The sequence below is a fragment of the Sylvia atricapilla genome, chromosome 9, assembly GCF_009819655.1.
Source record: "Sylvia atricapilla isolate bSylAtr1 chromosome 9, bSylAtr1.pri, whole genome shotgun sequence".
NCBI lineage: Eukaryota > Metazoa > Chordata > Aves > Passeriformes > Sylviidae > Sylvia > Sylvia atricapilla.
In genome coordinates this window covers 4833966-4860818 of record NC_089148.1, presented here as the reverse complement: position 1 = coordinate 4860818, position 26853 = coordinate 4833966, and the positions used below count along the sequence as shown (strand labels likewise).

General features: G+C 49.7%; 1 protein-coding gene across 1 annotated transcript; it reads left to right on the top strand.

Moving 5' to 3' along the window:
• The first annotated feature begins 32 nt into the window (after positions 1-32).
• NMNAT2 (nicotinamide nucleotide adenylyltransferase 2) lies at positions 33-25398 on the top strand. Its single transcript, XM_066324659.1, has 11 exons — positions 33-265; positions 16891-16979; positions 17700-17767; positions 18409-18487; positions 19462-19588; positions 20208-20288; positions 20400-20444; positions 21233-21309; positions 22582-22683; positions 22915-22982; positions 23098-25398. The coding sequence occupies exons 1-11, from the start codon at positions 181-183 to the stop codon at positions 23198-23200; spliced, it is 924 nt and encodes a 307-aa protein (XP_066180756.1). The 5' UTR covers positions 33-180; the 3' UTR covers positions 23201-25398.
• Positions 25399-26853: the final 1455 nt, after the last annotated feature.

Below are 26853 nucleotides of genomic sequence, written 5' to 3'. Positions count from 1 at the left end.
TGTGTAGGGCCCCGCGGGGGGAGCGCCCCGGGCCGTGCTGGCGAGGGGCGGCCCCGGCCCGGCTCCCGCAGCCGCGGCGCCGCCCCCGCGCCCGCCCGGCCCCGCTCCATCCCTCCGCCCTCCTCCCTCCCGCAGCCGCACCGAGCCACAGACCGCGGCGGGGCCGGGCAGGGCCGCACCATGACCGAGACCACCAAAACCCACGTTATCCTGCTGGCCTGCGGCAGCTTCAACCCCATCACCAAGGGGCACATCCAGATGTTCGGTCAGTGTCGGCGGCGGCGGGGCGGGCCCGGGGCGGGGGGCAGAGCGGGGAGGACCCTTGGGGATGCACCCCAGGGTGCGGACGGGGCTCCGGGGGGCTCCGGGGGGCTCCGGGGGGCTCGGGGCCGCAGCCCCGCTGCCGGGGACCGCGGCGCGGCCGGGCGCTGTCCGCGGCGTTGGTGCTGAAGGCGCCGCGGGCGGGGACCGCCCGGGCCTCCCCAACCTGTTCTCCATCGCTGGCAGCTGCCCCGGTGCTTTGGGGCTGTCCCCCACGATGGCCCCGCTCTGCACTCACAGCCTCACCCTCCCGCCCCCGCGGCCCCCGGGGTCGGTCCTGGCGCTGTTTGTCCGCTGCTGTTCGTCCTCGGGTCTGAGAGACTGCAGCCGCTGCAGCACTTCCATTTCCTCTGACCAGGGAGGAGAGAGAGCCAAGCAGCCACAGCTAGGCACAGAAGTCAACAAAAATCCAGGCACTTAATGGAGATACTGGAGTACTCAACCATTAGATTGATACTAGGTTGAAGGAACGGGAAACGTTTGTGTGAGATGATGGGTATTACCGAGCGTCCCTGTGATGATACAGATCATGGGGATGCTAGAATCACGGCTACAGCCTGCTTAGGCGAGACAAGAGGGAGGGAAGCAGCGAGAGAGAGAGGGCAGTCTCCATCAAAGGCAGTCTGACATGCCATAAATACTGTTTGGGTAAAGCTCAAAATGCCTGGAAATCCCTATGCAAACTGTGGCCCACTTGGCTGGGGAGGAGTCCTGTGAGGGTCAAGTGTCCACTGCAGACCACCTTGGAGTGCAGAGACACGATTCATCCTTTATGTCTGATAGGAGATTTAAGGCTGGGAAGCAGACACTGAAGATCTTATGCTACCGGTGGGGATGCATCCCTGGGGGTTCTAAAAGCTGTATATAAGTTTCTAAATATATAAACTGCACAAAAATAATTGAAATCAGCTTGAGGTATTTCTGCATCAGACCTTGTTTTGGTAGAACGTAATGAGTCGCCCATCAGAAATGTTGCACATTAGAAAATGATGATTTTCTAGATGCAATGGATCACATTGTTATTCCATTTCATAAGTGCCAGAAAAATGTAGGCCTGGACACCAATATGTTTGAATTTATTTTTTTTTAAAAATCCTATTCCCTAAGCAAAAAGAAGCTGACAACAAGGATCAAGAGGAACTATTTTAAAAGAAAAAGAATTATTAAATTAAATTACAGGGACTTAGTTGATGGAAGCAACCACTGGTGAAAAAGATTCCTGTAATTCACATTAATTTTAGTTTGATTAAATCACACTAAATATATCCATGTGGCCCTCATTCAGTGGACTAACAAGTAACAAAATGCATTTTAGAAAATAAGGATCGGTGAGATATTAGTATGCAGTGCGTGTTCTTATAAACTCGAAATAAGATTTTCTTTTTGCTCAGTACTCTTCAGTATTTTAATCAAAAAGGTGAAAGAAAATGTATAATCCCTGATGGTAAAACCGTGGCCATGACCCCAAAGTCATGGGCAGAGTAGCAATTCCTGCTGGTAATGAGTCAGTTGTGCTGCCTGACTCGGGTTTTTTTGATAAAAAGGGCTTGTTCAACAGCAAAGTCAAAGGCAAAGTCATATGCCCAGCAAGGAAGAACGCACATCAAATATAAACAAAAGGCAAATGTCTTCTGCCAAACACGGTGGTGTCAAGGACTGAGGGGGGATTGTGCACAACCCACTGAATGCAAACTCTGTGTGGTGCTGTAAATAAAGCAGCAAATGTGATCCTTGTAGATATGAGCAGGGGAATATCAAGCAGAAGAAGAAAGGTTGTATTATTTTCATGTACAGCATTAGCAAAACCCTTCTCTGAGGAACAGCGACAGGAATTACATTAGCTTTGGAAGCCAGGTTTTGTGGCAGGAGACTAGAGAGGGTCAGTCTAGATCTATCTTGAAATATGTTAAGGGGCATCTCGGTCTGTCTGGGGGAGGAATATGTGATATGTGATGAAAGTGAGCAACTTTATTCAGCAGAATAAGTACTGGTGAGACGCCAAGAGTGGATCCTGCACCACTTCAAACTACAAATCTGTTGTGTGGGTTTGAGTGAAGGTAATCAAGTAATATGAGAACGTACCTGGGTACCTGATGGATCCTCTGTCACATGAAGGCTGTAAATGAACACTCAGGCGTCTTTCAGGAAGACAGGTTTTAGCTGAAATAGGGTGGCTTGATGTGGAAATTTTCTATGCATGCGTCCTGTAGAGCTCCTGGAATACAATACTTGAGATACCTGATAGGGACAAATGAGGCTTCCATAAGGAAAGGACACAGGATTTAGCTTCTAAAATCCCTCATCATTTTTGTGTGAGGAACATTTTTCCTCCAGTCTCAAAGTGTAATTCTGTGAAGCCATAGGAATTTCAACCATAATCTGTGCTGCTCTTCTAGCTCTGCACTTTAGAGTCCAACCAAAACAGTGCTCTGTCCTGTAAATGATGCATTTCAAAGAGCTGAATTTGAGCAAAAATACTGTCTTCATAATTCAGACAAATATTGGAGCTTTGAGAACCTAATAAGAGGATTTTTTTTCTTAACATAGAGAGAGACAATTTATCTCTTTAACATATGGCATTAATTAAGCCAAAAGGAAGTAAAATATTTGCTCAGATATGTCACTGTAAACACACCATTGTATGTCAACCATCTCTTTCATCAGTGTGGATTTTACCATGTTTTATTCAGACCAAACCCCAACCTTCTCCCATAGGATTTTTGCCTGAATAGGAGATTAGTTAATTGTGTGGAAGTCTCTTCTAGTGGGAGGAAGATTCCCATTGAGTTATTCTTTCCATCAGTCACAGGAATTTAAGACTCTTCATTATCACTGGGATTCCAGAAAACTGGGACTTTTCTTACAACCCCAAATCTGCAACTGCATCCCACCACTGAACCTTGTGAGCAGCTGAACTTACTGCACCAGAGCTCCCCTCTTTGTCTGCAGTTATAATTCTGGATCACTGGGGATCCCCAAATGAGGCTGAATCATGTTTGTGGAAACAAAATGAATACCATACATATAAATTAATACTTTGCCTAAGATATATAACATACAGCAAAAAAAGTAGGTGAGGCACAGTCATGAACAGCCATCCCTACCAAGGGGTTGAGGCAAACACCCACATAGTCCTGCAAACATACCGAGTTATTTGTGGTATCAGCTGTGCTTTGAGAGGTGTTCTGAATCATGAATTTCCGTTGTATTTTCTAGCTTTATATGGCTGGAGAAAAAGTTTGGGATGTTACTGCGGTGGGGTGGAAAGATGGAAGTAGAGACAGGGCAAAGTTTGTTTCCAAAGCTTGACACAAACATTGGCGGCCTTTCATCCAAAATGAAACTCCATTTATAACCTAAGGAGGTATTGAGAAGAAAAAGAAGAGCCCAAGCAAAGAGTCTTAATAATTGAAGAAAAATCAGATTCAGAACAAAGCCCTGCATTAAAGCCACGTGAAACCCCCACCACTGTTTGATGCAGGCAGCCCACCTGCTCCCCTCAGCCGACACACACCAAACCCCAAGCAGTTCACTTTCATCTCTTGCTGCCACTCAGAGGAGCTCTGAGCATGGGCCACTGCTTAACCCTCCTGCCCTACAGCAGCTCAGGGAGGGAACCTCTGAGACATCCCCACACTGCCTTTGGATCTCAGCATGAAGCACTGGGACACTGCGGAGTGGCACAGACACCCAGCAGTGGGATGTGCCATCTAAAGTGCATCTTCTCCATCTCAGCTTCCTCACAGTTTGCCTCCTCCTTCCTTCCCATGCAAGCAATGCCACCCAAAGGACAAAAGCCAAGGCACCAATGTCAAAAGCAAAACCTAATCCATGCAGCTCTGCTAACACGCCAGAGCCCACGCTGGCATTCTGCCCGACAACAAGCTCGTGCTTGCTTTGACAATTAAAACACTTCCCCATGTGGCCCCAGCTCAGGGAGCCTTAATACAACTGTGTCCATAGCTTGAAAACCAAAAGGCAGCTCTGCAGAGAAAGCCAGAAAACAAATTTTTTTTTCTATCAAAAAAAAAATACAGTTCATTTTGAATATGGTCTTGGGTAAAATAGTGGGATTAAAGGCATCACCAAACAAGGTCAGAGGCTTTGGGTTCTCTGTCATGCTGTTTCAAAGTTGGAGACAGAGCCAACAAATAGCTGGATTCGGAAGGAAGGTGCTGAGAGTAGTTTCTTTGTAGGTTCTGCAGAGGAAGGGGCTTGTACTGTCCTGTGGATATGTGAGAATTGGAGGATTGTTGTGATGATTTCTTCAAACAGAAATGAGGGTTTTGGGGGGACAAGTTGGTATCTGGCTGATCAATGCGCTGTATTTTGATATTGAATTTTTTCTCTATTTTCCTTTATTCATTTTTCTTCAATTGTAGAAGAAAAGGCCCCTCTGGAATTACCCACACCCCCTATTTTGGCACTTCAGACATTTTTTTCCTTGCCTTTTTAAGGTTCTAAAATTTTTCACAGTCCATTATTTTCATGTGCAAACTTCTAGTTTCATTCACAGAGACTTGCTCATTAACCAGAGTTTTACTTCTGCCCAGCTCTAAGAACAGCTTCATCTCCAGGGATTGGATGACCCCTCAATTCCCCTTTCCACCTCTGCTTACCAGCCTGCAAGTTGCAGAGCTTCACTGGGGCCTCCCTGCTCTTGCAAAGGAAGGTATCAGTCTTCCTTCCTCCCTTCTGGATGCACAGTGCCCACAAGGTCCAACAACATGGAGTCTGGGGTCCATGGGGATGCTCAGAGCTGGTCTCAGAGACAGCAGGTTGGGTAACCCCTTCCCCAAAAATGGGACATTTTCTGACTCAGTCACAGGTCCTTGGCGCCTTTTTTTTTTTTTTTTTTTTTTATCCCAGCTCTTTTTGGGTACTATGAAGCACTTGAAGGCAAACAGATGATTCTTATCAAATGTGTATCATCTCCCTACCAAATAACTCGGAGTGTTTTCAGGACTATGTGGGTGTTTGCCTCAGCCCCTTGGTAGGGATGGCTGTATATGACTGTCTATCCCAACTGCCTCCTCTCCTGCAGGTGGATTCATGGGGTAATGGGTTTCTCCAGATCAGCTTCTTTGGGAGGAAGAGATTTGTGAGATGCCTTTTAGATTTGGCCCTTTCATAGGGAGTTTTGGTACCTCAGATATGATAAACCTGTTTGATCATGGAGTTTCCCCACCTACCTCATTTCAAACAGTGCCCAGGACCTGGACTTACCTGTAAATAGCCTGAATCCTGGAAGTCAGCAAATCCCCACTATTCTTCCTTTTTTTGTCTTTAAGGTTTCCCTAGGTCCTATGTGCATCAGTTATTGAAGAGTGTTAATGTCCCAACCAATTGCTGGGTAAAAACCTTTTCTGGTGGAAAACAATGAAAGAGAACTCTGCTATCAAGCATAAAACCTTCTTGCTTGGTTCTTAAGAAAACTTGAACAATTAAAAATCTCAGCAGGCTGCTCTTTGATTATCTACTGCAATCCTCATAGAGGAGCAGCACTGAGGGCTACTGCATCCCATAGCAAGGGATTTGAGATGAAAGGATGGAGTTCTCTAAGTAAAAAAGGGATAAAGAGGCAGGAGCCGAGGCTTTTGTTAATCATGTATAGTTTTAACATCCTGAATTTCAAGAATCACTTTTTTCTTATTTGATTGAGATGACTGAACTGCAGAGCAGTTTAATGAGAGCGTCGCTGCCTGGGACAGAGCTGGGAGAAATGCCTGAGCGGCATGACAGCTTCACCCTTTCCCCTCTGCTTAAATAGGAATGCATCGGCGAATGTCCAGAAGCAAAATTCCTTCCCCCTCCATCTAACAAAAGCTTGTCAAGAGCTTGAGAGAGGCTTTGCTCTGCAACATGAGTAAGAAGTGCGGGCCCCTGCGAGGCTGGCTCCTGGTTCCATTTCATCCTCGGCTGAAATCTGAATGCGTAATTAGCTGGAGGGATCGATCGATGGAGCGGGAGGTGTAATGGGGCTCTGGGGGGACGTGACAGACAGGGAGAGGCTGCCTGAGCTCCGGCCTGGCTCTGCACGGCATTGGAGCTCAGCAGCACCGGCAGAGAGCAGTGGGAATGACCGGGACAGAGCCAGGACAGATCTGACTTCAAACACCCGGGGTGATGCATGGGACACGGGGAGCCGCAGCATCCCTGCTCGTCCCTCTGTAGCACAGTGGAGGAGCTTCCACTGACATCCAAGCTGCTGAAATCACAGCAAACAGCCAAAACCTTTCCTCAGGACAAGGGCTTTAGGAAGGGAAGTTGTTCCCCCCTGGCTCAGCATGGCAGTGACACCCACCAGCCCTGCCCTGGTGCTGCGGTGGCCGGGTCGCTAACACACCTCCATGCCCAACACTTGCCCCAAACACACTGACAATGCAGATACTTGGGTGCTGTGCTGGGAGGAAAAAGCAGCACTGGCAGGACTGCAGCACCCATGGCCCTTCTGGGGACCATTACGTACCAGCTGATGTCACATTCCCATCACCGCACCCCATACAGACTCATTTGTCATCAGCTCCCTGCATTTCGAGCATCTCCTCTTCATGAGCCAGAGTGAGGAGGAGTTTTACTGAGCACGAGACTAAACTCCATCAATAACTATTCAGGGATTCTTTTAAAACATTTATAAGCTCTTAAATATTTAACAGTATTTATTACGATCTCTGAGACATCACATTGGCTCCATGATAATGCCACCTCCCAAAATGTGCCACCATACCTTCTTTTAATTCCACCGACTATAAACAAACCTAGCAGTGAGAAATCCAGTCCTACAACCTCATTCAAGGAGGAAACCGGGGCTCTGCTTCTATTTAAAAACCATTTGCACTCACTGTGATGCTCTCACCTCCTGCACTGTTTTCTCTGATGCCTTTTAACATCAGCCAGTGCAATGCCAAGGGTATCAATTAGCAGCATGCTAAACGCCAGCAGCCCACAGCTCTCATGTAACCTTGGGCAGCTCATTTAACTGCTTGAGTGGTGCAATGGGGGAGCCACGTCCTTTCCCTCCAGGCTGCTGTGGGTTGGGTACCAATGGTGGGGGCCAGGGGTAGGAGTGGGTCATGACCATGCTGATCTTCATGCAACTGAACAGCAACTGGCCCAGAATGGGCATCCTCACTTCTGCACACTTCAGTTTCTAAAATCCCTTCTGTCAGCAAGTCTGGGGGGGCTGCAAGAGGCCCTCTGAGCCAAGGAAGTCCACCTTTGTTGAAATGTAGCACAAATAGCTCCAACCTTAACCCTAACCTCAACCTCCACTTCAGACCAGGGAGCCAAAAGCAGCTCTGGGAAGATCCAACAACCTCTAAACACTGAAAAATCAGCATAAGATAGAGACAAAGCCAGGGCACCTCTGGATTTTGATATGAGCATGCCATCTCTGGTATTTATAACTCCTCAAGCTAAGCACTTCCATGATGCCACCAGTGCCCAGCCAAGCAGGGATAGATTTTTGGGATGCCCTGTGAGGATAAAGTCAATAGTGCTCATGACAAGCCCAAAAATAAACCTCGGCCAGGGCACAATTCCACTGAAACACCATTGCTGTTGGAAAAGGCAATCTGGCTCAGAAAGACTTTTTTTCCCTCCCCCTTTTCAGCACCAATTAGTTTTCTTCAGTAAGCCCAAGCCACTGGATATCTATATCGGTCATAACAGCAGAAATTTGCTAAATCAATATTTGGGGACAGAAAAGCCTAGATTCTTCAGAAATACGCATTTTCAAAAGCCACTGTAGGGCTTGCCTCGGGAGAAGATTAACTGAGATAAGTCTGTTTCAGGGCTGAAATAGGAAGCAGAGGCAGAGGAGGTCCCCGTGGGGTGGGTGGAGAACCCATCTCTGAGCAGGCAAGTAAGAACTTGCACAGCCCCTGCTACACAAAGGTTTCTCTTTCCACTGAAAATCCAACAGCCTCTAACTGAACCTAAGCCTTCCCTGAGGAGATGACATTTCTCCGTGGATCATTGGCAAGGGAAAGCAGAAAAACCCACTTTCCTCAGGACAAGCTGCGCTGGGGATGCTTAAACACAAAACTATGCTTCTGGTGCCTTTGCTTTGTGCAAAGACGTGGTTGATGTTTCTTTTTTGGGGAAAATGGGGTCGTGGGAATGGGTCTGCAAAGAGACAGAGACGGGGTATCACTGATACACAGCTGCAGAAACGGGAAAGCGACATACCCCTGGTGTTACCTTGAGCCTGAAATCCTACCACGGCTCTGTCACCCCACCCCTTCACCAGCATCCCCCCAGCCTTTTTCTGCCTCTCTCTAGGTGGGATGTTTTCTGCCTGCACAGTCCTGGTTGAGCCAACACAGATCCCAGAGCAGGCCAGCCTCTTCAGACACTTTTCCAGCAAAGGCAAGCCGTGGGGCAGACACACAGGGGTCAGCTCCACGTGGAGGCAGCCCAAGACCAGCAAAGAGCTGCTGGGCAAAGGTTCCTCATCATCCCTGCTACGTGGGGAATTGAGAACCATGAGTCCTCTGCTCCCAGTAGGATTGTGATCCTGCCACGTGTCAGCCCAAAGCAGCAGCACAGCACATGCCAGGACGTAAAAAGCGCTGCCTTTGATGCCTACAACGGCTTGGAAATGAAAACAAACAGAGTGCTTCCACAGGGAAATTAGGGCACTGGAAAACAAGTGTGGAAATCTGCTGGAGCTTTATTTCCCCTTCATTTTTTTTTAAAGGCACTGTGTGACACCAATTTCCCTGACTGAGATGGGGACTGGGGCCTCTCCAGGGATGTACATTAAGGTGCCTGTCCTATTTTTGGATGTTCTATCCACATTTTGATGAAAGTGACATAAATGCTTGGCAGAATAGTGAAAATTCTGCCTTTTGCTGCTACCCTTTTGCTATGTGACTCTACCCATGGGCCCAGGATAACAAAAATCACTTCAAAGCAGAGCTGCTGGGCCTATGTGGAATACTCTCCCATTTGCTTGCCAAACAGTTTATTTTTGCTCCTGATATTTAGACTCTCATGAAGTTGGTATGCAACCACAAAATGCCAGCTCTGTGCCAGATTCACACCAGAAACTGATGTTGCTTTACTGTGGGTGGCATGTTACATCACCTTACACCAGCTGGAGAGCTGTTAGCCTCAAAAATCACAGAGGAGAGACACACTTCAGCCGAAGTAGCTCTGGCTGTTTTCTCCCAGCCCAGCCACAGTGATGTTAACTGCCCTGGTATGTGCTTAAATAGATCCCGGAATTCAGAGGGGCATTTTTACACTGAGCACGTGCAAATCCACATTTCAGCATATTTCCTCCTAAAAACAAGGAAAACACTACACTAGAAGAAGAAAACTCTCTCCCCTCAACCACAATACACCATGGACAGTTCTTACTGATTTATGGGGTGACAGCTAATGCACCAGACAGGGAAAGGTACATGACCTTTCACTTTCCCCTTCAATATCACATATACAGAAAATCATCTTACCTAGAGATGCTTAATCCTTCTCCATGGGCTTCTAAGCAATTGCTATCCTGCAGAAGAGAGATCAAAAAACCTTCTTTAGGTGAAGGCCTCTCCTTCATCCATTTTTAGACTCACAGAATGGTTTTGAAGAGACCTTAAAAATAATCTTGTTACAACATCCTGCAGCAACCCCATTCCCTACACCAGGTTGCTCTAAGCCCAATCCGAGTATCTGGTAAGAGTTGCTTTTACCTCATTAGATGCTTTCCCTTACCTCTTTATCCCCAAGACCTGTAAGATGTCCAGCTAGTAGCCCTGGGTGTTGAAAACCTTGTGGAGGTATTTAACATGTCTACGCCTCAGGTGAGATCCAGCATGGTTTTGAGAACATTCCTGCTCTCAGATTCAGTGTGGAGATCTCCAAGCAATAATTTATATTGCTGCTCTGTAGAAGTGAAGAGAGGGGCAGTGCTGTGCTGATCACCTGTCTGACAGAAACCTAGTTCCAGCCCCTGCCTGGAGGAGCACTTCAGCTCAAGAAGCAGCTCCTTTTACTTCTCCTCATGTTGCTCACCTGATGGGCATTGCCTGCTCCCTCACACTGCATTGCAGCAGGATTAGCAGCTACAGGAGAGGAAAGCATCTTATCCTGGGTTGTTTTGCCATGCTTTCCCTCAGATGTTCCTTCTCACGATCTAGAAGCTGAGAGCTCTTCTTCCTGGACCCCTGGGGAACTTCTCAGACACACTGACCCTTGCAATGCTTCACTTGCAATAAAAGAGGGCGAAATAGGATGTCTTCCCTTTCAATTCCAATTATATCAAATAGGTTGTCCCTCTACAACTTCATAGAAGAAACTCAGATTCCCTGGGACCAGTCAGGTCGCCTGCCCAGGCCCCAATCTAGCTGGGGCTCCAGAAAATGTCCTGCTATTTCTAGATCACCTAAATGGTGACTCAGTCTCCTACTTTTATTATTCTTAATTAGTTAGTTCGTTTTCAAACATCTAGCTTCACCTTTCTGCCTGAAGCCAGGAGTGGTCACCAGATGGTGATGGCATGAGTCTCAGTAGTCATCCCTTGTGTGGCTCTGAGTTGGGCACTGGCAGGGGCCTGTGTGGGCTGGCAGGGTCAGGTCCTGCAGCATCATCTCTCAGGGCTTTTCATAGCCTCTGCTTCCACCACAAATCTTGAGGCATTTGGTGGCCAGTGTTTTTTTTTTTTTTTGTGCTTATGAAAAGCTGATAAAACTAATGCCCAGCAACACCTGAAGCCTTTCCCACGTTTGTTATTTCCACAGTGCCCGGGTACAGCTATGGACTAATGGGGTGGAGGAAAGTGTAACAGAGCAATTAGCTCAGAGATGAAGATCATTAATTATTAGGGGGCTTAATGGGATTTTGCTACCAACCATAATTCTCCAAGAATCTGACTGAAATTGTCTAAGAGACACTGAGCATGAGGTAGGACGGGCTGTTTGGGTCACTGGGATCTCCCCAGGCTTGCCTTGGGAAGGGTCAACCCCATGGTGAAGAATCAGTACCCTGCTTCTTCCCAAAGGAGGGACTTCCCTTGAAGAGCAGCCATGGCTGGATAGAAATGACAGAACAGGCATGATAGAAACATCTCTTCCAGGAGCCCAGGGAAGGGAGATGTCAACAGTTTCCTCAGCTCTAACCAAGATCTGACTGTGGCTGAAGACACTGGCTGGGACCCAGAACAAGGCTCTGGGGTAGGCAGGAGAGCTAGGCTCTGGGGAAAGGACATCTCTGGTGAATATATCCCTGATTCAGCATTCAGAGAGCTTTTTAAAAAAATATCTATTGACAGAAGAGGTACAACTGACACCAAGAAGGCCTCAAGCATCAGCACCTTGTTATCTAAAAGTCCCTCAATCCTTTTCTATGTGGCCTCCCATGGGCAGCTCTGGCTCTTTCTCTCCTTCTCTCTTCCTCCTGCAGTTCCAGCTCTCCTTCCTGTCTCCAGCACAGCCACCTAACCCTGCATGTGCCCTGCACAACATCTGACCCTTTCTGTCCCTCACACAACCTCCTGTCCCTTCCTCCTCACAGCACAGCCACCAGACTCCAGCTGAGCCCAGCCAGCTCACTCACTCTTTATCCCACCCACGGCTGTGGGGACAGGGCTGTTCCCACTCTCTGGAAATTAATACAGCTGCAATGTATCAATGATTGCCTTCAGCACTGTCACTATCTGACTTCCCACAATCTATCTATACCATCTATAGCTGTATCTATATCCATACATCTCATTCAATTAGACTGAGAGTAACTGCTGGCACCTTTCCCACACTGAGCTCTGGAAGCACCATTTAGGTCCTGCAAGTGCTGCTAAGACTGAGAATAGAACAAAGTGTCCTGGTGTATCTGGGTCACCTCTCCTGGGATTTTAGACAGTGGGAAAGTGCCTCCCTTGCCCTTGGCACCTCATGGTCATGTCTCACCTCCTGTCCAAGGATGTCAGAGGCCAAATTGCTCAAAATAAAAATAAGACACTTGGGAAATGGTTTTGCCTTCTCCATCACCTGTGGCTGTGCAACTTCTCTGTCCCAGCTCTCAGGGATGTGCAATGAAGGCTGTGCAAAGCTTTCTTGCCTCCCTGCTACCTTGTGTGTGTTTTCAGAGAGCTGGCACAGTGTGAGCAAGATGCAGCTTCAGTCCCCTGTAGAGAGAAGGGCATAAATCAGAGCTGGCCTGTGGCTTTACTCTGTAAGAAGAAAAGAAAAATAGAAAAAAGGAAATCTTCGGGGTGCAGATGAACCAGGCGCAAAGGCAAAGGAAATACAATTTGAAATTACATCTTGAGAAATTGCACATGAGGAATATTTGATTTCATTAATGTCAGCTTAGCTGATGGAGCAGTGCCAGAGGAGCCAAAACATCGCGATTAAATATACTCAGTGAGAACCTCCAAAAGGAAACGTCTCTTAAATAAGGACTGATTTCCTATTGGGGAAGTGGGATGCTGTTTTTTTCATTCAAACAGGACAAAACCTTTACCTTTCAGTTTTGTAGCCCTGGAGCATATCCTCTGATTGGTCATTCCCTACCACCATCTCTGAGGAGAGCAGCAGAGACAAAAATACTTGAAGTGCATTTGCAGGGCAGGCAAGCCAAGCTGAGCTGGGAAAGCAGGAAAGTGTCACCAGTGCTTGGGATGGCTCCAAGTGTCACCCTTGTCCTCTCCCCAACACAGCAAGGCTGTGGTCATCCAGCAGCTGCCAGGCATGGAGCCAGGGCTGAAATCTTCCCATCCCACAAACAGGCTGCCAGGGGGCTAATGCATGTCTTGGCAGGGCCATCGCCCCGAGTTTATTTATGTCAACAATGTTTAAAAGCCATCCAGGCTGCCTGGAGCATCACAGACAATTCATGCCAGAAAAGGAATGAGCTCTTCTTTTACAAGCTGACGTCCTTGCATCGGTGGGGCAGGATATAAAGTGCTCGTAGAAAATGAAAGTACTGGAGGGGATTTTCTGTGGTCTGGCATAATCTCTGGACATCACAGGTATTCAACAGGCAAGAAATGGGCTGGGAAAGGGATGGGAAGCTGTGACAGAGGGCTGAGCTCAAGGACAAAAAATGGGCCAGACACCCCAGCTAATTGTCAGAGAAGTGGAACTAAGATGCCAAAGACTTAGGATTTTTCAGACCAAAATCTACTTTTCCCCGGGCAAAAATGTTTGCACGAGCAGGGAAGGAAGGTTGGGAGCTGCAGACAGGTGACCATAAGGAAGACGAGTGAGCAGAGGAATACAAAGCTACTGCAGTGTCTTTGGAATTAGCCACGTCTACAAGGAGACTGTGAACCTGATCCCCGTGGGCAGCATGTTTTAAATTACAGGCATGACAAATTTTGTGAAAGAAAAAGGTCTTTTCTGAGAAAAAGCAAGCACTGCAAGATCAAAGCAGCCGCAGCATTTGAAGCAATGACCCACCAGATCCAGCGTTTCCAGATCCCCAGAGGAATGACTGCTGCAGGGATCCACACCTCCACTGCTCCAGGGGCACACACCATGGCAGGAGGCTCTGCACCCTCAGCCCAGGGTGGGCCACGAGACACCAACATCCCTGAGGTCTCTTACAAGAGCTAAAGCAGTTCTGTCTGGCCTTGTGCAGACGGGAGGACTCAAGGCCTGATGAACTGTGTCAGGACAGGCTTAGCTGCCACCATCTAGTGTCCTCTCCAGTTAGCCACTGAAGGGTGGGTCAGTCTAAGGAGATTCAAACTGTACAAAAAATTAAAATAAGCTTTAAACACAGCAGCATGATTGCAGTGAGGACACTGCAAACTAACACTGCAATTTTAGAATCACAAAATCATGGAATCATCTAGGCTGGAAAATGCCCTTTAGATTGAGTACAGCCCTTAACCCATGTCTCCAAGTGCCACCTCTATATGGCTTTTAAAACCCTCCAGGGGTGAGGCCATTTACATGAAGAAATTTTTCCCAATATCCAATCTAAATCCATTTTCCCTTGTCCTGTCCCTTGTTCCCTAGAAGCAGAGTCTGAGTCCCACCTGGCTCCACCCCAGGGAATTGTGGAGAGCCAGAGGGTCCCTCTTGAGCCTTCTTTGACCCCCCACCCAGCTCCCTCAGCCACTCGTGGTGCTCCAGACCCTTCTCCAGCTCTGTTCCCTTCTCTGGACATGCTACAGCCTCTCAGTGTCTTTCTTGTGCCACCCTGAAGCCATGGTGTCCCCTGTCCCAAATCCATCCCAGCACCATCCCAGCAGTAAGGGCAGCTGCTCCTGTCACCATGCCAGCCCTACCAGTGACACAGCTCCTCTCCAAACAGGATTTGGTGTGTTATTTAAGAAAATGCAATCCTTTTTAAAGGCTTTTGTGTTGAAATGCATAACTGTGAAGGACTGGCTTAGCTGATGGTTGTTTGAAAAGTGAGACTGCAGAGTTTCCTGATGGACACAGCCCTACAAGCAAACAATGTGCTCTGCCCCAAAACCAAGAACACACCAGTTTTGGATGCAAAAGGGTGCTCTGCAAGTTGTTGGCAAGACAGAACCAGGAGGCAGGTTTTCCCCTTCCCTGCACTGTGCTGCTGCTTCTTAGCCCACATCTGCCCAAACACCTCCCTTCCAGTGATCTAATTGTCAATAAATGTGTTCTTTTTTCTGGCATATATAAATCACATGCGCTGCTTCTGCGGTAGACAACAAACTCTTGGAAATGCAGATCCCAGCTTAGAAAGCAGCCTCATTTTTACAGGTTTCTCTAAAGACCATGAAGGTTAAGACCCAAAGGAGCAGTTTTGATGGCAATAAAAGAGAGCAGCAGCACCCCTCTCCTGCCAGCAGCAGAGCCCTCCCTGAGTGCTGCAAGGCCATCAGCAGCCCCTCAGATCCATGCCATGGGCAGTGACACCTTCCACCAGTGCAGGTTGCTCCAAGCCTCAGCCTCCTTGGTCTTAGACACTTCCGAGGATGAGGTATCCAAAATTTCTCTGGGCATCCTGTGCCTGTGCCTGTTTTCTGCAGAAGGAAGATTTTATTAAGGCAGAAGGTGGTGGTGAATATTTGGTGTGAGCCCCTGGAAGCTGGAGCTGAGATGACACACCAGTAGCATTGGTCACGTCACCTGAAGATGCGGAGATGGTGCCAGGCTGTTTAAACACAGACCTTGAGATATTGGTAGCCAGGAGAAACCTTTGGCTTTTACCACCAAGAACTCAAGGCAAATTAATATCATCAGCCATCCCTGAGAGCTTGAAGCAGACCTTACATGCAAAGAGTTGAGCTCCTCTGAAAGATGAACTTTATTAAGGGCCATACATGAAGATAGACAGATCAGTGTTTGTAATCTTCTTTTGGCAAGGAAAACCAAATCAGGGCAAATCAGGAAATAATGAAAGGATGTGTTCATTTAAAACTCAATGGCATCTTTTTTGTTAGGGAATTTCCTTTTTATTTTAATTTGCATTTTAAAATGCATGATGATATAAAGGTAAATGCAGATCCATCAATCTTCACATCTCCCTGCCTGTTCAAAAAAGCCAAACCCAAGCATCCTGTGTTTTGCTGCATGTGCTCTCATGGAATTATGAGGGCAGGAAAGATAATCTTGATGTATCCAATTCAGGCAATCAAATTTTACTCCCTGCACCAATCAGCCCACTTTTCCCTCTCTGGAGGCTGGTGTGTCCAAGGTACAGGAACTGGGAAGGCAGCCAGAGTGAGGATTTCAGGTGAGTCTGAGGAAGAGGCTGTATTGAGGCTGGCAAATTTCCCACAGGCTGCCACAGAGCCCTGAGGCTGTTCAATGCCCTTGAGGGGGAAAAAAGGTCCGTGGCAATTATATCTCCTTAATTTACTTTTAACTGACAGGAACTGAATAATATTCCCTAGCAGAAATTTCAAAATATGGAGGAAAAAATAATTGCCCAAGTGGCTTAGAATCCTGGAATGATTTGGGTTGAAGGGGACCTTAAAGCTCATCCTGTTCCAGCTCCTGCCATGGGCAGGGATATGTTCCACCATCCCAGGTTGCTTCAAGCCCCACCCAGCCTGACCTTGGACACTTCCCTTTGCCTGACTGGGAACACCCTCCTCCAGGAAGGACCTCTCAGCATCTCCCAGGGCAGTGCCAGATGATGAGTTCAGTGTCTGAAGGATGTGATGCACTGTGACATTTCAGGGTGCCTAGAGGGATCCTGAATTCACCACCTCGGCTTCGGAAATGCTCCTTTTATTTGCAAATCCAAAATATTTTCTAGATCCTCCGCTTGAAGAAAAAAAAAATGATCCTTCTAATGGCTCATCATTCTTTATCTGCCTTTTTGCTTATACCTTCCCTATCGTCTTTTCCCTTGCTACTGTCTCAATAGCAGGGGTAGGGATGTAGGAGACCAGGTGAGTTGGGCAGTTTGCCACCAGCATTTTTATCCTTAAATGCCACCTTTAGGAAATTCCAGTCTGAAACTGAGCATCTCTCAGCACAGCTGGGACACGGGTGGCACAAGGTGGGGTGTAACATCTGCGTGGCTGTGGAGGGCCTGGCTGGGCCACGGCTGCTGGCTGCCACGGTGTTGTGACAGGGCTCAGTGGGTCCTGCTAAATCCCCCTCCACCCTTTTCCTTGTGTTCCCCCTCCAGAGCGAGCCCGGGATTACCTGCACAAGACCGGACGCTTCATCGTCATCGGCGGCATCGTCTCGCCCGTGCACGACTCCTATGGGAAAACGGTGGGTGCTCCCCATTTCCTCCTTCTGCCCCTGGCTGAGATGGTATCTCTGAAATCAGGGCTGAGCACCGGGCAGCACTGCCTGGCCTGGGGTCCCTTCATGGCCCTCTTCTGCCTCGGGGAGCTCCTGACCTTGGGAAAGAGAGAGAAGGGAGAGGATGAAACCTCTGGGTCTTTAGATTAAAAACTGCAGTGAGACCCTAAAATGAGCCAAAGTAGGACAGCAAAGAGAAACATTCCTACCCCAAACAGCAGTGGTGGTTGATAGGGATTTTTTTTAGTTTTACTTTGAATTATTTCAAAGCCAACTGTTGTTTTTTTTGTTTGGTTTGGGTTTGGTTTTGTGGGATTTTTGGGGTTTTTGGGGGGGGGGGGGGGTGGGATTGGTCAAAATCATGCAAATTAGGAGCCATAATCTCACTTTTCTCCTGAAAGCTGGAGGAATTTCATCAAGAAACCACCCCCTCAAGCTGGCCCCTTTGGAGCACAGGTCTGGGAGTGGCAGTGCTGAGCAAATCTCACCACCCAAGCACGTAGCCAGGGCTGAGCCCAACACACTCCTCCCCTCCAGCAAACAGGAGCTTAAATAAACTTCTGTGGGCAGAAGGGAGTCCTTCTGGCCTGTCTCACATGAGTGATGCTCTGCCCAGAAAGGTCTGCGAGCCTGGGCTGGCCAGAGCACAAAGGCTGATCACTGTTCTCCCTTCCCTTTCCCGTGCAGGGGCTGGTCTCCAGCCGGCACCGCCTGACCATGTGCCAGCTGGCCGTGCAGTCCTCCGACTGGATCAGGTGGGTGGCACAGCTGCAACACCTGCCGTGGCACCAGCAGCCCCTGCCCTGCACCCCGGGGGCAAAGTCCTGCATGCCAAGTGGAGATGCCACCAGCTGGTAGAGCTCCAGGATGACCTTCCCCTCCTAATCCAGCAGAGAGCAGATGATTAGTTTGCCCTACCCTTCAAGGGAGCTCTCAGGATTCAGGGAGTATTCAAGCCCCTCACTGAGCCTGTGGTGATACCCAAAGTCACTTTGGGTGATACCCAGAGTCACCCGGCCCATTCCAGCCTTGTGCTGTGGCATCTTCCCTGTCCGCACATGTAGCACCAGACTTTCACCTTCCCAGCACTGCCATGTGGCCTCTGGTGGTGGAAGTGACCCCAGGAGCATTTTGAGCTGCCCTCAGAAAGAGGGTCACGATGCACATAGTTGCATCCAAGCCAAACAAAAGCTGGTTGGTTGGGTACCAAGCATGGAAAGATGCCCAGGCACACATTCAGGTCTCCAGAGCTGTGAGGGATCATTGTGTAGAAGGGCTGGAGGAGGGACACGGCCCATGCCAGGGCTGAGGGATCAGTGATGGCTGCTCATGGCACTGCTGGCCAGCCCAATGGGGAGGAGGTCCCGGCACTGTTGCCCTGTTGTGCTTTGGGCAGGGTGGACCCCTGGGAGTGCTACCAGGACACCTGGCAGACCACCTGCAGCGTGCTGGAGCACCACCGCGACCTGATGAAGGTGAGGCAGCCCCTACAACATGGGTGCGCCAGGGGGAGACTGCAGGGGTGGGGTGCTCTTCCACCAGCTCATGGCCATCAGCAATCAAAATACACCAGACACTGACAGCGAGGAGCCTTGCAGGAACACAGTGAGATCCTGACCTGGAAGGGGTGAGACCTTGTCACAGCTGCTTTGAGATCTGGGCCCTGATGGTGGAAGGAAATGGAGCCAGCTGGAGCCAGCAGCCGTCCCGGACCTGGGAGCACCATGGGGGCAACAGGGCTTAAGGCAGAGTCAAAGCAGGGGTGGGCATAAACCACAGAATTAGTGACACCCTGCACGGGGCGGATGGGGCCTCCCTGTCCACCCGCTGAGACACTACTACTGTATGAATCTGGCAGAGAGATTTGACAGGGAAGTTCAGCATCTGGAAAGTCCCCAGGGAGCACAGCCCAAGGAGGAAACGTTTCAGGCAGGTTTAAAAGCCAAGCAAGAAGGTGACTGCCCTTAGGTGACCACAGGGACAGGGGTAGCAGAGCTGCTGGTACATTTAGATAGGAAGAAAACCAAATATGGGAAATGGATGAAAGGGCATTGTACAAGCTCACAGACAGCCCAGACAGGAGGAACAGGAGTAGCATGAGTCAGCCCAGCAGGATGTCCAGTGCATCCAGGACCTGTGGTGATGAAGCCATGGAGTTGCTGGTGATACCTTCATTCTCCTGCAGAGATGGGTGGAGAAGAAGAGAACATGTTTGCTCCTTGCTAGCCCACACAAAAAAAAGTTGATACCACCTCAAACACAAGTCATTATCCACAGGGCCCATTTGGTGAGGTCAGAGGGACTGGGGACCCTGAAGTGGGCTGGGATGTACCTGTCACAAAAGATGACCTTGAGCCAGGGCTGCAGAGGCTTGTTACAGGGTCAGAAAGGTTTTGTGAGGGTGCTGGGGTGAAGACACTGTTCCAACTACATCCTTCCCTGGTGGCAGAGAGTGACTGGCTGCATCCTCTCCAATGTCAACACACCCTCCATCACCCCTGTGATCGGCCAGCCCCAGAACGAGTCCTCGCAGAACATCTACCAGAACAACAACGTTTCCACCAAGCCCACTGCAGGTAGGTGGCAGTGGCTTGGGAAGAGAGGGATGGCAACTCACCCCACACCTCCCAGCCAGGGCTGCCAAATATTATAGCAGTGCTCCATCACCATGTGTTTGGACAGCTGTCTCATCAGTCTTGGTGCACCAAATCCAGGGTGGGGCAGGGGTGTGATGCAGCATCCAGCACAGCAAGGGGAGAAGCCAAGATCAGCTTAAAATGGCTATGAAATCTCCCTGGACTTCAGCTGGATGATGTCTAGGCAGTGAGACCAGCAAAAGGAAAGGCTATTTGGTACCAAGGGGTGAACTGGCAGGAGAGATGATGTAGTGGGATTCCATACAAGACAGAGGGATGTGGACCATAAAGGTATTAGCTGAGAAGCAGTAACATTACTTAAATCCCATAGAAACGGACATCTTATGATTTTCTTCATGATTTTAGCTGTCTAGCTGGTCCCTTCGAGGCACAGTGGAGCACTCTCAGGAGTTAAGACCATGAGAGGAGGTGTTGGGAGAAGCTGGGAGTAGTTGCATACCCAAGCACAGGGGCATTTTGCAGAACTAGCGTGGCTGAAGCTCTTGGCCAGATCTATCACATAGCCTCTCTCCCATCGATTTTCCTTCTTCCCCTTTAGCAAAGATCTTGGGGAAGGTGGGGGAAAGCCTGAGCCGGATTTGCTGCGTTCGCCCGCCCATGGAGCGCTTCACCTTTGTGGGTATGTAGAGGAAAGGTGCAGCACCACCTCCAGAGATCCACTCCCCACCCTTCCTCCCAACCCCTCTTGGAGGCCGGGCACCAGAACCTCTCTTTTGCTGCCCTTTCTCAGATGAAAATGCCAACTTGGGGACAGTGATGAGATACGAGGAGATCGGTGAGTACACGGCCCCTCTCCACACTGCTCCCACTGCCCTGGGGCAGTGCTGCATGACTTGGGAACATCTGCATGACAGCTCTGGCAGATACAGGATCATCTCACCTTGGTGCCAGCTACTGGGGCTCAGGAATGCAACAGGAACAGCTCTAACTGGGATGAGCCTAGTCCCATTGACAGACAACAGCCTGAAATAAGGGAGTGTGCAATGGGGACACAGCTCCCAGCACTGGCACAGACCTGCCATGGCATCCTGACAGTCCCCTCAAGTGCCATCGAACTTCACCTTCCATGATGGTGTCACCCTATCCCCACATTGCCTGCAGCCCTGCAGAACCTTGCACAGCTGCAGGAGAGATTTCAGCTCCTGACCAGCCATGGTGCCCCTTGCTCTAAAGACTTTTAGGGGTTTTAGTCCCACCAGACATCATCCAGAGCTCTTCATGGGGAGCTTGCTGGTGGTTTTGAGACCCTTTTCGCATACAGCCTGGCACTACAGCCATCCTAGCACCATGCAGAGCCTGAAGGCTTTGGCCACCTGGCAATGCCAAACAGAGAGGCATTTTCCCATGTAGCCACCTTTTCTCACTCCTCCGAGGGAGGTTACGACTTTTGTCTGGCAGTTGTGCCAATAAATTAACCTTTATGGGCCTGTCAGATCAGAAAACTCTTTCTCACAGCACAATCTTCTTGCTGAGTTGCAAAGCCAACCCTCAGAGTTGGGGTGGGGTGGTGCCTGCTCAGCCCCCTGTGCTCCCACCTCTGAGCTTCTCTCCTCTGTTTTCCAGAGCTTCGCATCTTGCTGCTCTGTGGCAGTGACCTGCTGGAGTCCTTCTGCATCCCTGGCCTCTGGAATGAGGCAGATGTGAGTCACCACTGCCAGGCACCCCTCTGTGCTCCTCCTTCTCTGCCTCCCACAGCCAGTGCTCCTGGGAGCCTCTAGGTCCCCTGGGATGACAGGAGGGGTGCCCACCATCTCTGCTGCCTCCTCCATCCCACACCTGACATCTCCCCTGCACATTTCCACAGGGCTTCCCTGGTCCCAAGCCCTGTACACTGTTTACTGTTCATGCAGAGGTTGTCACCTGGGGTGGCAGGGTAAGCCAGTCCCAAGGGGTTTCCAAAGGCTCTGCTCCCACTCCTTGCCCCTTGGAAAAAGCCGGTATTGAGAAGTTGCCAATCCCAGCAGAGTGAGGTATGCAAGTAGGAAGTAAGGTACTTACAGGAGTGCTCCAGATGTTAGGAATTAAACACATTTAGAGCCAAATCAACATCTTTCACTGCTGGTCCTTTCTGGAAGAAGCCATATTTTCATGGGAGAACAGCAGCCCTGGAGAGGGGCTGGGCTACTGACCCTTCAGCTGCTCCCAGCAGTTGGAGCCATGGTGGCTGTGAGGGCTCCCCTGGCTCCTCATTGAAATCAGTCAGTCAACACAAACCTCCCTCCTTGAACAGCCTTCAGAAATCAGTTACCACATCTTCAATCCTTACCTTTTTAAAGCGTTTAGGCAGCAGGTATCTCCTTTGAAGGGCTGGAAAAACTGAAATGAGCCAAGCCCTGGAGCCCAGCACAAAGGATGCAGAAATTCATGAAAGCACAGGCAGAAGATGCATTCTGCGGCAGAACCTCCTCATGGGCTCCTACTGCCTGAATTTGCTGACCCAAAGCTCTTTTGGATGAGCTTGATTTGTCTCACCTGAGATAGGTGTGAGCACTATGACTGGTCCCCATGCAGTAGCAAATTTAGCCAAACCACCTCGGAAGAACAATCCTCCCAGACCTCTGTCAGGACTAATACATCCATCCTGCTCATGAACCCATCCAGCGAGGCAGAGGTCACATTTACCTTGGGCAGCCTCTTCTGTGACCTTCTTCTGCCACAAGTTCTCCTCAAAGCCTGACCTCAACATCTGCTAATAGGATATAACCCTGTGCCTTTTCTTTGATCTACTGCCAACCACTTGCCTGCATAATTCCATGTTTCTGCCAAAGGCTGTTGCCACAGACTCAAAATCACTCCCCATCTCCCTCCAGACCATGGTCCAGCTTTCATGGGCAGCAGGGTGGGGTTGGCAGACAGTGGCAGGTTTTGCATGGGGTGGCTCTGAAGCTCTCCACACTGTGTGTTGCTCCCAGATGGAGGTGATTGTCGGGGAGTTTGGGATCGTGGTGGTGCCCCGGGACGGAGCAGACCCCGAGCGGATCATGAACCACTCCTCCATACTCCGCAAGTACAAAGTGAGTGACTGGGTGCATGGGTGGCCAGGGAAGGCTGCCAGAGGACTGGCAGTCTCTCTTCACCCAGGGGAACACTTCTGCCATGGGACACAAAGGATCTCAGGGTCAGGTGCCCTCAGCTGATGGGTGGGATGAGCAATGGGTCACCACGCAGCAGAGTGGGGAGGCTGGAGGGGCAGATATCTGCTTTCAAGCCATCCCTTCACTCCTGTTTTCCTATTTCCCCTGCAGAACAACATCCTGGTGGTGAAGGATGACTCAAACCACCCCATGTCAGTTGTCAGCTCCACCAAAAGCAGGTGGGTGAAGCAGGGCTACTCCCACTACAGAGCGGGGAGCCAGCCTCTCCATTTGCAGGGGCACCTGACCCACCCAAGTGGGCTCTGACCCCTTTCTCTCTCCCCACACCCCCAGACTGGCCCTGCAGCACGGGGATGGACACGTTGTGGATTACCTCTGCCAGCCTGTCATTGACTACATCCTCAAGAGCCAGCTCTACATCAACGCCTCTGGCTAAGTGCTCGAGATCCTGCAGCGAGACAGCCCTCATGTCCCTCCTGCCTACAGCTCTCCATCACTCTTTTCTCTCTCTCAGTCCGTGTCTCCATCTCTCTCCCCAGCCCATGGCCTCCTGCCCGTGCCTGCCCCTCACCCCCAGCACCAACACTCTGTTGTGCAGCCACATCCAGGGAATGGTTTGGTCTCTTTTTCTGGGGTGCTGCCCTGCCCTGCGTGCGTGGGGAGGGAGCAGGGGCTGGTCAGGGAGCGACATGCCCCACGTGCTCCCAGCATGTCCCTGGGAAATGGTCCCTTCAGTCCATCTTCCCAGCATGGTCAGAGCAGGGGCTGCCTATTCTGCATCATCTTACACCACTTAAGCTCAATAAATCTGGGTGGGTTTGTTTTTTTTTTTAATTGAGTAGCTTTAGTGTGAGCCCTTTGAGCCTCTCAACACAGTGACCAACCAAACCCTGGTGGGCAGCAGGCAGTTGTAACACGACCAGCTTGGTGCCCCACAGCAGGGGAACCTCCTCAGGCCAGCCATGAGATAACCCAGCTAACAAAATCCTCCTCCTGCCCCCAAAAAGTCATGGAGAGGACATTTCTAAAGGGGAGCAGAGGACTTGGTAAGTACTGCTGCCAGAGCATTACGGGGAGAATGTCATGTCTCACCTTCCTTTTGCTGCAAGAACTCAAACCACTCCCTAGGCAAGAGAAGTTGGGGTGATCTGCTCTTACTCAGTGCCAGAGGGGGCATCCCACACCACCTAGAAAGGGATCTGTCGTTTATGGAGCCAAGAAACTGGGTAGAAAGAAGCAGGGGGTGAGCCAAAGCCTCTGGTGAGGATTTGCCCCAACATGGCCACGTCCGTCCCCACCCTCTACCCTCCAGACCTCCATTTCTGCTCCATCCATCTTCTCCCACCACTCCTACTCTCTTCCTCTCCTCCAAGAGTTCATTAAATGCATGATAACCTCCCCCTCCCGAACTTCCCCTGGCTGCATTGCACATTCCTTGGGACAAACCAGGTTCCTGCTCCTGCCTGTGACATGCCCCCAATGCCAGGGATGGACCCTAGTGGAGATACTCACAGTAAAAGCAGGACAGGTAACGTGGAGCAGTTATTGGAGTCTTGTGGAAAGAAGGGTTGCTGGAGCAGGGCCTTGTCCTGCTGATCACCCCTAGGACCCTGAACAGCTCCTGGGGAAGGTCACAGCCATGAGGAAGGATTAGCCCTCATCTTCCCCCTTTGCTCTCTGTAACCTTATATCACTTTGGGTAGAGTCTTTCTGCCCGTGGCTGAGAATCCTCCATGGTCTTTCAAGGAGAGATGTGAAATTTCTTTTATTTTGTCTCTTAAAAATTCCACAAAGGGTCACAAGTAGCTCTCAGACAAGCTCCAAAGGTGAGACATTGTGCTAAATTTAGTGACCTGCTGGGGCTGCTGGGCATCCCTGGAACAGCAAGCTGTTTTGGACAAGCAAGGAAAGCCACAGCCACAGGGTCCTTGCAGCAGACGGGATTTTAGGAGCAGTAGTTGACAACTTCTTAGGAGGGCACAGCGCTTCCCAGAAGGACAGAAGTGATGTGACCCACCCAAAGGCCAGAAGAGGTCTTTCCTTGTCAGGAATTTCCCTTTGCACGGAGAGATTTGTTTGGGAACTGTTCTAAATTCGGCAGCTGAGTCCCTCAGCGCCAGCTCTGGCATCTCCAGGTGGTTGAGTACACATCCCATAGGATGAGGAGATATGGAGATGCCAAAGCAGAGAAGGTGGTGAGAGTGAGTGGTGGGACTCTGCTCCAGGGAGGCCTTCAGCCAGTGTGAGCAGCACCATCACCACCCCACTGAGCTCCCTAATGGTGACACCTCATCCTGAGACATCCAGTGTTTGTCAGCCACTCGCTGGGCTCCTCTCTGCCTGCTGTTCTCACATGTTCTGTTTGTCAGCCTCCCTTTCCTCTCCACCCCAACACACAGGTTACCCCAGACAGAAGCCTCCCTCCTTGCCAGATGTCCTCTGTGTTTCTTGGCTCCAAACCAGAGAAACAGCAATGGTGGCAATCAGCTCCCACAACACACAGAGGGACTGAACTTCCTGGGGAGCGACACCTCTGAAATGGGAGCAAAGACAGTGGGTTTTCCTCGAGGAAAGACACAGAAAACTAAACGATGGAGATGGAGAAAGAAAGAAAGTGTCGTGTCCAAGAGCCATCTCTGATCCTCCCCCCTCCTTCTGGTCCACGGAAGGGGCTGTGGGAATGCCATGGCCTCCTGATCCATGTGGTTGGGATGATGAGTTTGTTCTGTCCTACTGCTCTTACCTTCGTGTATCCGCTCAGTAAAACTCACAGGATGGGGGGAGGGAGGGGGGTTTGTAACGGGGCCTTCAGCTCTGGGACTGGTTTGGAAAAACCTCTTTGGGTGGGCATGGGAAGAAAATAATCATCTGTGATGATCCGTGTGACCGCTGGGGAGGTGAGGATGGGGGTTTCCAGGGTGCAGGGGAGGTGTGGGAAGAAGCTCGTGGGTTTTGGTCTTTGAACCTCCACTTTTTAACAGTCAATTTGCTGAAAGTGAAATGAACTTCAAACGTCTTTTGGGGAAAGAAAATAAATAGAGGGGGGGAGGGAAAGGGGTTGAAGTTGCCATGCCACCAATTTCACCTTTGTCAAAAGTTTCTGAGCCTTTTTTTTTTCTTTTTTTCTGTTGCTATATGAAAAAATGGTCATTGACAAAAAAATACTTTATCAGCAAAATGTTTAAATTATGTAATAAACAAAACAAAACAGAGATGTTAACTGGTGTGACTTTAAAACATTCCCAAGACTTAGTCAGAACAAGAAAGCAAATGCCTGCACTGCTGGGATAACCCATGGCCAAATTCCTCCAAATGAGGAAGCCTGAAAAAGTAAAGTGTTAGGCAAGATCTAGCCAAGAGTATTTACCATTTATTGACCTCTTACCTTTCAAAAAACCCAACTCACAGAAAAACAGGTCCCTAATGGCTGTCCCTGTGCTGTACAACAGGAGAAGGGACACATGCCAGGGGCTAAAATACATCTCACTTAAATAAAAGTGTAAAGCAGACATAATATGCAGTATATCATGAAGCAAAAGCATGGATGCTGCTTTATCAGATGCCACTTTATCAGAGACTTGAGAGATAAGGAGGGGTGAATGAATGAGTCCCCAGTGTCCTTCTCCATCTGGGACCTCCTCTTTTACCACCATGCAGGGCAGGGGCTTCAGCAGAGCTTCAGCTTCCAGCACGTGGTGGCACTCATCTCCCCTTTTCCCTTTTTATCCCTGCATGGCATCTGAGGGAAGGTGGGAGCAGTGTCAGGATGCAGCTGGACCCACATGAAAGCTGCAGTGAAGGGTGAAGGGAGTGCAGTGGCCTTGGGCTCATCCAAGCTCTGTTGAGATGAACGGTGGGAAACCCCTGTGGAGAACCGCCTTAGTGGTGATGGTGGCCTCTGAGAAACACACAGCACCATCAGGGAGGGAGGGAGGACAGGCAGCACCAACCCAGAGGTGGACACACATCGAAGACATCTTCAATATTTTTAAACTAATGAAATATTTTTAAACTAATGAAAGGTTACAGGCACTGCAGCAGGATGGGACAGGCTTCTGAGGCGCAAGAGCCACACCACTCCCAGCAAGG

Coding starts and splice junctions, on each gene's coding strand:
- NMNAT2 (XM_066324659.1), top strand. CDS start 181: ATGACCGAGACCACCAAAACCCACGTTATCCTGCTGGCCTGCGGCAGC. Junction 266..16,890: donor GGGGCACATCCAGATGTTCG/GTCAGTGTCGGC, acceptor TTCCCCCTCCAG/AGCGAGCCCGGGATTACCTG. Junction 20,289..20,399: donor GGAGCGCTTCACCTTTGTGG/GTATGTAGAGGA, acceptor GCCCTTTCTCAG/ATGAAAATGCCAACTTGGGG.